General features: G+C 31.5%; 1 protein-coding gene across 11 annotated transcripts in view; it reads left to right on the top strand.

The window, feature by feature from the left end:
• The window catches only part of LOC119831591 (potassium/sodium hyperpolarization-activated cyclic nucleotide-gated channel 2), a 184929-nt gene that overhangs the window by 123563 nt on the left and 48650 nt on the right, over positions 1-12716 (top strand). Inside the window, exon 1 of one of the 11 annotated variants that reach the window (XM_038355010.1) lies at positions 10270-10513. The exons of 9 other annotated variants lie outside the window; for them this stretch is intronic. Coding sequence is in view for 1 of the 2 variants with exons in the window: in XM_038355007.1 (XP_038210935.1) it covers positions 10441-10513 (73 nt within the window). In the remaining variant the exon portion in view is untranslated. Of the gene's footprint in view, positions 1-10269; positions 10514-12716 lie in introns of those variants that run through there. One more of the 11 variants, XM_038355007.1, reaches the window with a different exon arrangement.

Genomic DNA, 12716 nt, shown 5'->3' with positions numbered 1-12716 from the left:
GAAAAGGATATGGGCCAGATACACAGACGACATTATGTTATTTATTTACATTTAAGGATACATGCGGTTGAGTTTTATTATTAAAATTAACTAATCATAAAGCTACACAACAAAATAAGCATCGCAATTGGAATAACTGAAATCAAGCGTAATAATAAAACAAATTTTACCTTATCAAATCTGATTAGTTATATTGTAGGTAAATATATTGAATTAATAAGAAACATCTGCGTCCGACGACTATACATTGAACGAACTTTCTCATTCCCGAATCTTCCTTGCAAAATTGAGGACTACAGTTTTGAATATATACGATTAAGGTGTGTACGTACGTACACAGTACACATAGTTCACATAATTCAATACTTACAATAATTTTAATAATGCGAAAGTTTATCTGTTTGTAATTTTTTCTCGTCGCAACCGAACGATGATGATTGTCGTGGCTTATGAGAATTTATATTGCTCACGCAAACGAAACCGCGGGAAGAACGCTGGTCGCTTATATGGTTTTTTCTCTTCGAAACCTTTATTTGATAGTCTCCCCTTGTGTTGATAAGACTGAAATAATTGCCGCGATTTTGAGAAAACTCAAAGAAATGGTTTTCGTGATTGCGAATTATAAATTCAGATGCATCTATGAATGCAGAACTGTTTGGTTTATTTCGAATTGTTTATAATTTGAAGCCAAATAGCCTGTACATCACGAATAGGATACTATCATGAATATTTCTATATTCCTACCTTATTTGTGTTGGGTATGGTGGGGTACAACCAATTAAGTGTACGTCGGGATTTTTCGCTTGCCGTTTATATTATAAGTCTTTTGCGTGGTAAGAAACAGAACTCAAGACTGCTGGAATGTCTGAGTTTTTATATTCCAAACCGAACCGCGTGGAGGCGGCACCGCTCGCCACTGCTGCTGATACCCACAGCACGGACTAAACTCCTTGCCAAAGCACCCTTGGTACGAGCAATCCGCATTGTTAATGAAGCGCACGAAAGAACTGACATATTTCATTGTCCCGCGAGTGAATTCGCAAGGGTGTTATTATATTTAAGCTGTTATAGTTAGAAAATATATTTTAGTTAATCATGTATCTAGTATTTAAGTTCGTTAAGTTTGTTGTAAAATTATTATTATTTTTTGTATCACTGTCGCATTGGGCTTGTCCTGTTATGGCAAGTGATTTTTATAAATAAATAAATAAAATTTATTTATTTAACAACTTTTGTAGCACACCAAATTAAAAATGTTTCACATATACATAATAAGCATTTATATTATTAGTGGATAGCTCGCCAAAGCCAAATTAAAATTAGAAATCCGTAAATTTCACATTTTTATATTAGTTTTTTATATTTTGATATAATTCTAAATATTTTATTTTATAAAATGGTTGTAAAGAGTCACATCCTTATTAATTTGTAATTAGGTTCTCCAAATGAAACCCGACCTAATTTGTTGTTGCCAGGGCTTGACAAGGATATGATTAATGATCCTGATAAAACCGCACATAGGTAATTAATGTAAGATACTTTTTGCTCAGGTATGTTTAATTAAACACCTAATGTTTTCTGTTAAATAAACATCCATTAAGTGCAATCTATTTTTATGGATTATATAGTTATTCGAGAAATTAAGTCTTCTGCCGCACTTAAACAAAGAGCTTGTTCAAAAAACAAGACCCTAAATTTGACATGTGTACTATATAATACGCTCATCAGCATACATTCATATAACAATTCATCAGATTAAAGATAGATTATAGAGTAGTACAGTACGTTAGTATAGACTATAGACTATTCAGTTGTATAGAATAAATGAAAACAAATCCAATAATGACAATTTAAATGACTAATTTCCACATCGGAAGTAAATAAAGTTTACTTTCTGTGTTACAAGGTAAAAACAGCAAACAAGGTTTGAATTAATCCGATCCACATTGCTCACGTTTTCTCGATAATGTTATATGAATGCCAGTGTGTAATAATTGCCTATAATTTGCTTAATTTGCATATAAATGAGACTAAACTTCTGGAACTCTTTAAACATTGTGTGATATGGACGGTAATAGTTTAGGTTCTAATGCGTTTAAATGACGTTTTCTTAACAATAATTCTGGAGGAACTGAAGAACTCTTTTAATTTCGTAGACCAAAAATTCTTGAAAGGACTTATTTTAAGAGAAATTATAATGAAGTTATAACAATGTTTAGCTAAAATGTACTAGAGACCTCTTTAAAAAAAACCAAATGTCTTTTCCAAGACATATTTGTAAATTAAACATTATAAGTACGTAATTGTCAAAGATTGTTAGATTGTTAATTTATATTGAAGTGCATTATTATTATTTTAAAGGGAATCCACCAACGACTTACTAACGGAAAAGACCCACGGTTTACAGATTTCAAAGGTCTACGTGATTTAGAAACTACATACACTGGTGCGAGCTAGCCTACATATAAAAACAAGTTTAAATTATACATATTTTCCCCGACACCAAGCCAAAAGCTAGCAGTGTATGAAACCGTATTCATGCCGGTACCTTGAATATTTATAAGTTTCGAGTTTAGTCAGTAGTCTCAGAGTTGTGAGCCTGAATATTTAATAGAATATCAGGCAACAATGCCTGTACGACGACTATAGAATCCATTTTACAAAATCTGTTATAAAGTTACATTGAGATGATAAGGCAGCTTTTTGCGGGATGGAGTTCGGATATTGATCTTGGCCATTGTAAATTTTAATACAAAGCTATTTTAACAATGACGGTATCAAATTTAAGTAACGTTTAGCCAAGGGAAATGTGTATTTGAATATTATAAGGTATTTTTACAAATCTTTCGTTTAATAACAATATATTATCTACATATTACAAAAAATGTGATCTATGAAGCTCTTAATCAATGTAAATGATTTTACGAGCACCTTGATAAGTGATAGGATGAAAAAATAAGTCTTCAATGTTTAGCACATTTAAGAGAGTTTAGAATTTTTCATATTATTCTACTCTTAAGAGTAGGAACGTGTTTATCAGTACCAACATCTGTATTCGATCTGATATCCCAAAACGATTAATTACGATTGAGGTCAATCACCGAAACTGTATTACGTGGGTCAAAATACGGGCCCGTTTCGTCACGAACAAAAAATGTTGAAAGGCCACGGTCAGAAACACAAGGCCAAATTCCCTTTTCATTACATCCGCTTACACGTTAATACTTTTTGCAATACTTGAACGATCTATTGATTATATCTTTTATGCGTTCACGTTTGAAAGTTTAAAAATTGGTCAAGTGCGAGTCATACTCGTGGCACTAACAATGTGACAGAAATAAGCTAAAGGGCAACTAATATAAATATATCACCCATCCGATTTGTGACCGCGCCAGCCGTTGCTTTACCTCGATACTTAGCAATTATTATTTGTTCATATGGCAGCAACTAAAATACGTAATCTCTGAAATTATTAACTGTGTCATTATCACGGTTCATTATATATACTGGTGGCAAACGCACAGACAGACAGAAAGACTCTTAAATAGCGAAGTCAGTAGTAATAGGGTCATCTTTTACCCAATGGGTACGAAACTTGAAGCGGTCTACAGCAAGTGGAGTAATCGGTAAACATGCATAAAAACTATATACATAAGTCTATATATAATTTGATTAAATGACGATCTAAACTTCATTTATTAATTTGCTATTAATGGTAGTTTTGTATATTTCTGTACTATGAATTTATTAAAAAATGCACAATGTTTTATATTTGTATATTAACTGAATGCGTATTTCAATAATAAGATAGTAACGCCTTTAGGGCCTTAAATGATCGATTGATGATTTTTCAAAATGAACCATATTGCAGGTTATTTTAATGCTAAAATTTTCAAACTCAAACTTAAACTCAACCACGTATGTATGACTTCTTTAAGAATTACTTTTGAATCGTCCTAACACAGTTTTAACGTTGACCACCGGTTCGGAAAGCAGTTTCTACAGAGAAAATCCGACAAGAAACTCTGTTGCTCTTTTTAAAATAATAACAATTTAATAAATCAATACCACACATAATATAATACTATACTAGATCAAAACGTAACATGTTATAAGTACTCAATTTGATTTCTTTTACCTACAATCTTCGAGATTGTATCATATATAGCAATTCCCAAAGGACACGTCACTCTGCACGCTGCAGTCACGTGCTTCTATTCAATGCATTTATAATTTGAGATATGCACGCTTTAATGGAATATTCTTATTTAGTTCAAGAAAATACTTAATTTTCTTCTTACCACTCTATATGAGATACCTATTTTACTGGAAGGATGTAGCTTCAAATCAAATCAAATCGATTTTTTTATTTTATTTTTGGTGCCTTATAAATTTAAAATGAGTTAATTTCACAAATAAAATGTTCTACCTCAATACTGGATAATACATGGAATTGCGTGCAGAATTTCAATGCGGAAAGTCATTGATGGTTGAAAAACGGGAAAAATAAAAGAATCTTAATATGCTTTAAGAATAAAATTAAAATATGAATTAGTTCATTGAGAATTGATACTGAGGACTGATAGAGGAAAAGTAGATACTTATTTCTTATATAAATAAAAGCAACACCATTTTAAATAAAAGCTTCAACAATGTCTCACAGATAAAACCAAGTATACAACCCAATCATGAGATAATACCTATGTATTTAAACAATTTATTTATTAATTCAGCTTGGGTGTGTTGTTACATATACGTGGAACTCTCCTGATAAGTTTAAAAAAACCTGTAGTAGGAGAGTTCCCTCTTCCTCAATTGAAAATTACATGTGCTATTTTTTTGTTTATTTTCTTTCGATTAAATGATTTACTGTAATATATGGAGAGAATACATATAAGAGTAAATAAATAAATAAGATAATGTTGGGTCACGTGAAACGTTAAAATTGATAGTGGATATAATATAAAAAGTGTAGTTCTATCTTTTTTAAAATTTAATTTAAAAAACAGTGTGCAAAATTAATTTAAACCGAATTTGTATGAAGAAAATTAGCGTTCATATACAACAGCGATGTGGTCACGAACAAAGTTCGGTCAACCTAAGTCAACTCACCTAAAATATCTCAAGAAAATTATGTTCTGGAACTTTGTATGAACCTAATAATACAGAGCGGCTTTCCTCGGAAAACAAATCACACGCTTAAAACTCTATGAAAAATGTTGATGTGAATAAAAGTAAAATTATATTACTGAATTCATGTACTTAAAATGTTCCTTTTATAAAATTCTTAGCGAAAGATTTAAGAATGGGAGAAAAGAAACTTTTATTTAAATTAACAAATTCGGCTTTTTAAATAAAAAATTAATGTCGTGTGTAACTGTGTGTAATCATACCCAAAAATACATTTTCACAAATCGCAATTAAAAATAGATAACAAGGGACAAGGTCACTACTTTTTTTAAATAATTGGTAGAATTATCTACTAATTATAATAGCTATAAATGGAGATCATCACACGATATATTTTTATTTGAGAAAAAAACAGGAAGGAAAATTCTAACATCCTTAAAAACTTGTTACAAATTTATGTTCTAGATATGTTGACCCATAAAATTAGGAACCCAAAAACATAAATAAAATAAAACAAACATTCAAAGCCAGTGTGTTTAATAACCTCAGAGTGAATCAGTATTGCACCATGATGCAACTGCATCGATCGATCGTTTTTTTTTTAACCTATATTTTACTAGCTGCGCCCCGCGGTTTCACCCGCGTAAGTCCGTATCCCGTAGGAATATCTGGATAAAAAGTAGCCTTTATATTATCATAGTTGTCCAGCTGTCTACATACCAAATTTCATTGCAACCGGTTCAGTAGTTTTTGCGTGAAAGAGCAACAAACACACACACATCCTTACGAACTTCCGCATTTATAATATTAATAGGATAGGAAGTAGGAAGTAGGATAGTCGTTAATCTTTACAATGCAAAAAGACTTATTGCTTTGATATTATAACTAAACTGCCAACAAATTATCAGAACTAGACCAATTTAAAATGGTGTGTAGTAATAAAAAATCATCAAAATCGGTTCACCCAATTTGAAAATTCTGCGGTAAATAACGAAAAAAAAAATGGAATCGAATTGAGTACCTTATACTCGGAGTTCGGATGAAAAATATATGAATTCCACGTTCTGTTGGTAATAATATTAAATCAAACAACAGACATATATGCAATACCAACAATAGAAACTATTTCTAGAACGTTCTAACCTCTGCATATCGAAACAGAGTTCCATGAACCAAAAAGCTCGATTCCTTTAAACACTCGCGGAAACGATAAAACAAAACATTTTATAGCTACCATTAAACACATCTCGATTCGTATTCGTATGTATGGTCGCGATAAAAAGTGTACAAAAAGTGTAGGTACAACAGTAAAAACTTCACAGGGTAGTTGTATAAATGTATAAATAGTTAATGAGACAAATTTGTACATGATTTATAATGTCAACTGAATTTTACAGCATGAAACTAACAGTAATAAATTTTTCATAGACATCCATTTTCGAAGAATAATTATATAATTACTTTTCTAATTAAAAAAAAAAAAAAAAAAAAAAAATTGTGATACCGGATAATATGATGATTCTAGAAAAATTCAACAAGCTCAAAACGAAAAATGCCATAATTACATTACAATATACCTACAGACAGCCGTGGTGACCCAATGGTGACACCTGTGGACCCTAGGCGGAATATATCTGCGCATTATTTACATCATAATTTTTTTTACATTGATCCATTATTTCCTGAGATTAACCGGTTCAAATAAACAAACTCTTCAGCTTCATATTACTGGTATAAAAATACGATCCATTCAATACGAGTAGGTATAAGTCCTATTAAGATTGCGGAATAATAAGAAATGGTAATCAACTTTTCAACAGTTATCAACTTCCGCTATTAACATTGCGTTCTTAGTATATTTTCATTTGTGATTCGCAATTCACATGAACACTGTACGTAAATGTAATGGATAAACAAAATTCCACCTACAACCCAACACTTCAATTGTTCTACGACAATATAATTGAACAATAGCTGGCAACATTGCCTGTCAATTGAAAACATCATTAATTAATAGTTTCTGCCATTACGTGAATTATTCTGACTAATTAATAGTCGATATCAACGTATACGTAAAATAACAAATGGATTTGCAACAACAAAGAGATGAGATAAAACACAAAATGCATCTATTCTTAGAAAGTGTTGCCAACATGAAATAAAATTATAATGTAGTGAGTGATGATATATATTAGTATAAGACACTAATTCTATACTAAACTACCAACCTTAAAACTTATTATATAAGTAAAAGTACTTATTGTGTGTAATCTAATTTTTTGATTTTGAAAATTGTTTTAGGATTTATATTTTGTATGAATACCTACCTATTTTATGAATGACAGGTTAATTGATAAATTGATATTAAAAGTTCGACGACATGAGACATCTGCCAACCCGCAATTGGCCAGCGTGGTGGATTATGGCCTGAACCCTCATAGGACGGCAGTGAATTGTGAAAAAATTGATACAACCGTTCAACAAGGATTTTCTAAAACAAATTGAAAAGTATACGTACTTATAAAGCACAATAAAATCGCTCCTACCGAATAACTATAAGCATAACAATCAAATCATAATAAAAATTATGATAAATCAACCTCAGCCATTGTATACAGATCTAACATTAGGAAATCATAATTAGCCAGCGTCTGGCATTATTACCGCAAACTCTGTGATTACGTACCGACCATTAAAACTACTATCTGCTCCATTAGCCTAGTTAAAACATCATAAACTGACTATTAATGTTTTACGATATTGGCCGAAAGTGGCCGATTAATCTGTACAAAATTACAATAAATTGTTTCATAATAAATGGCGGTCGTACATCATGTACGATACGTGAAATAATACAATTCTGCATAACAAATGGATATATTTTTTTAAATATCCACGTGACTAGCGACGCGGTGTTTCAGACAAACTACGTTTTTAACTTGCTACATAACGTCATTATATACATCATTCATTTATAAGTTTACAAATGAAGACTGAAAACGAATCAAAAAAATTAAATATCGATTTTTTCTTATTACGACAAAGAGATGAAACTCTAAATGAAATTATAGTCGGACCTGGAGAGATGACATCTGGTTATTCATGGCATCAAATGTGATAATATCAGCTGTCATAATGTGGAATTTATCTTTAGCAGCGTGATTGACACCTACGCGAGCTTTATCTAATTCTGCCAAAATATACTCAGTTTCCGTTGCGTGGTTTTATTTTAATATGCAGATAATGATTTTATTCCTAGATTTTACTTTAAAAACATTAGTTAAATCCACCAACAATGAATAGTATCAAATAAAATAAAAATTTACATAGTTCTTTTGAGGTTGCGTGCGCAATTTCAAATGCTTTTATTAATTCTTCGATTTAAACTTTTCAAATTGATGCGTAATTAAGAAATTATGTTAAATAAGCAATTTTACTCATAAAAGCTGCTTTTATATGTGCTTTGTGTGAATTGCCATAAAACAAAACAATTTAAATATTACGAATCTGTCATTCACGGTAATGAAAACATTGGAAGTACGTTCAAATAATGAATGTCAGTGAGCATTGAATGGTAATGATTATGATAACATCCTTCTTATTACATTATTGTTAAACTTATGTGAGTTTGACGTAATTCTTTATGATTGTATCTTATTTCTTTTTATACAATTGCATTACCAACCGCAAAATATTCATCGCCGTCAAGATTTAGAGATAATTCGGTATTATGTCAATCTTAAAATTAAAATAAGAACTCAATATAATGAACCGCATTGATCAAATACGGGTAAGAATGTTTTGTCTAATTGACTCTCCAAGCCATCCCACACCCTTGCATGCTTACTGATATGAAAAATGTGAACATAATAAAAAAAATCAAACGATTTATGCAGTTAAAAATAAAGCTAGGGGTTTTAACCATTGAGACATCATTGTTCTTACAATCTAACACTACTCATACTCATCCAAGTGTACTATATATTAAATGAGGATTGTTTTATAAATCAAAAACATTGAGATTTAGCGCTTTAAGAATATCTACAGTCGTAAGGATTTCAATCGACTTTAAAGCATCGCATATAATATTTCGAAGCATTAATTGTATCACATTAGGGAGTAGGAACTGATGCGTAAACAAGAAGAAGTGAATCGCATCTCTTTTCCCTTGTTATGTAATGGGATATTAAAATTAACAAAAGTAGCCTATTTAATGGAGCGGGGACCAATAAAAATTGCCTCGTAAACCGTGTCGGGTACACGATTAAATTAATTATTCAATACTCGAAGTGGACCTCACTATCCCATGCGATTTTCGATTATCAGGGGATTAAAAACCTTATTGTAATGACAATGCGTTATTATGTATTTGTTGAATGTATGAAGCTGTTATTGTGTAATAAAGAATAACTTTCGTGTAATGAATATAGGATTAATTGATGAGTCTATTCGCGATAGCAGTTTGGTCTTTATGTTCCGTTTTGATCAAGTTTTGTAGTAAAATTAAGTGATCGGAATAAGGTTGAATATAAGTTCGAATTTCTTTAATTGAAACAATATTTTCTATGCCTATACCAAAATTAATTCCTTTTTTATTTAAATATACAATTTATTAAATATTAACTTTAGTTGATTACTTAATTTAAAAAAATAATTACTATTATAACACAACTATAGCGAATTCTGTAAGAACTTTCCTTTTATTCTAATTTCGTCTAAATAAATACCGTAATTATGATTAAATTCGTTCAATAAAACTTAGAATCAAAAGTACCTACAGTTTTAAATACAAATTCCATATTATCTTCATTGAGTAATATTCTGTGAATGAAACCTCTGTTATGTTGTGTAAATGTACATGGGCAATGACAATCGCTTAACTTCAGGCAAACTACCAGCTCAGTCGCCCGCTATTATATACATATAGAAATGATAGTTCTTAATACATACGTTTTAATTATACTGTTATGCCATGCCACACATCAATCATAATTCAGTATGCCATATTAAAGCCATTTCAACCACAATCTTTGGCAGAAACGGCTTGCAAGTACTATTTTCAAGGGGCCTTTTAGAATGCAATTGTATGAAGTAGGTACATTATAAAGTTCAGTGTATAATTTTCGGGGCGCTGGTCCACCCGTGGCGAGCACAACTCACGAGGCAGAGCGAGCTGTCAATCGTTCATTAGTATGTGAGCGCGTCGGACGCGCGCGCCGATACAGCCGACGCGTGCGCAACCACAAACCTAAAACAAAGATGACGTTCTAAATAACTTGACGTTCGCATTACAGTTCCAAAACGTTCAATATGTGCTGTGCGAGAATCACGAATTACCTATTCCACAAACTAAGGAAATACACATGTGGATTGAGCCGCGAAAGTAAGTAGCGTGTGAATCATCCTTAAACGTGATTGTGGAACACTTATTTACAAAACTATCGTTCTATATATAGCTGGACCTTCTAGACGTGTTGAGATCGTTAACAATCCTTGCGCTTTATATTACCGAGTATGAGTATTAACTTCACTTGCAATCACTTGACCCGCCGCAACTTTCTACAAGCGTTTCTAGGAAATAAGCACTTTCATTTAAGGTCGTTATACAAACAATCTTAGTTTATGGTCGGTCGCGTTATCGATATATAATGTTATCTGGTTAATGGGAGTCGTTATATTTTAAGAGAATAGCATAAAACGGCTCCTAATTAGCAGGCTAAATCATTATACAACATTATTCAACGCTGCTCGAGCGATAAGCACAATGTTTTGCATTGTGTATTCGATATTGCGCTCCGAATGCTGTTTTTGTTTATAATACTCGCTGACAATATGCGTGGTCATTACAATTTAGCCCAAAATAAATGCGTCATAATAAAGCTAACATAACGAGGCCATCTTTAAAGCTTTTATTATAAAGAAATGCATTTTACTTTTATTGAATAGCGTACGTCAATGTACATTTAACAAATGTTATTCAGGTTACTATGGTAACGTCATCTTAGAATAGATTTTAACTTTAGTACGCTCGGTACGGTAAACCCGTCTGGTATTTTATTTAAAAAAGCACAAAAAATACACCAAATCCATTCAAAGTTCGCGAGAAGAGTGAAAAACCTAGCACAAAGTTCTCATCGCATTGATAATATTTCAGTATTTTACGTTTTCGTATTTTAAAATTTATTATTGCTAAGATTACCATTCATTTTATAAATACTTTAATGAATTTTTTTTCATAATCTAGATGCAGAAACGTTGTGTATGAATCAAGTAAAATATATGTAGATAAATGTATACTAGTAGTCATAATATAAAACTGAAGTTTTACCGATTAAATCATTCACCATTGGATATTTACATTCAATGTGTGGTATATGTATATAATATGTGCCACGGGCAAAGATTACCAATAATATAGAACATTATTTTCTTCAATAGAAACAACTACCTACAGTCGAGATTGTTACCTATAAGTTACATAATTGGCTAGGGTAAGCGGTATGTATCTAGGCGTATAGCGTTATATAGCGTTGGATATATTAGCTAATGGGATCGTATTTTTATGTCACCTCCACAATTACTGCAAGGAAAGAGGTATTCAAATATAACTTTATTTATTTTCATTACTGTGATTTAGCTGGTAGTATTTACTTAAAACAAATTGTTAATAAACAAAAAGCTAACTTTAAAAAATCCCTATGCTTACTTTATTAACTGTTGATATTTATAAGCTAAAGTTGTTCAAAACAGTCTGACAAAAATCATGTTATTATCTATACCTACGTGACCCAATACCGCCTCCTTGATAAAGTGGTTAACGCGTGAGCGTAGAACCGATGGGTCCTGGGTTCAAATCCCGCTGGGGACGCACAAAAAAATGTCCCGGTCTGGCAGGACACAGAAGGCTGATCACCTACTTGCCCGTAAAGAAAATCGATAAGCGAAACAGATGTACATCATCTGCCCCAAACCCCACTAGGGGACACGGGACATCCCTTACTTACGTGACACAATAACGCTTTTGCATGCTTATAGTTAGATAACATTCTGGTACGAAATAGCAAAATAATTAATCAAATATCTAATGGCTGCAACTGTTATAAATCTCTCGTTTATCATCAAATTAATAGTTATGATTGCATCTCACATTGTAGATTCTTAGACATATGTATTATATCCTCTACTATTCACGGACGTCTGTTTCTAATCTTTGTTTAAAATAACCGCCAATAATACAGATGTAACAGATACATTTCCTGTGTATTATAAATATCAAACAGAACTAAAACAGATGTTGCAAGCTAATTCATTAACCAGTTTTTAGGGTATGCTGGTGATTTCTTAATGGGAAATAATTGTACGAACCAATAACCGAAAATCTTAAAGAAATGTCGTAGACTATAAATATATTTTTAAAACCATTATTTTCAGGTTACATACGTTACGAGATAAACTTGATAACTTATCTAAATTTATACTTTTCATCTTTTACAGTAGACTAAACTAAAAATTCATTTATAATAAAACCACTACTTATAAAACATTGATACATATTATTTTTAAATCAATAAAAAGCATTAAATATC

This window comes from Zerene cesonia, chromosome 14 (genome assembly GCF_012273895.1).
Source record: "Zerene cesonia ecotype Mississippi chromosome 14, Zerene_cesonia_1.1, whole genome shotgun sequence".
NCBI classification, from domain to species: domain Eukaryota; kingdom Metazoa; phylum Arthropoda; class Insecta; order Lepidoptera; family Pieridae; genus Zerene; species Zerene cesonia.
Note: the sequence above shows the minus strand (reverse complement) of the source record. Positions and strands in the feature narration are given on the sequence as shown.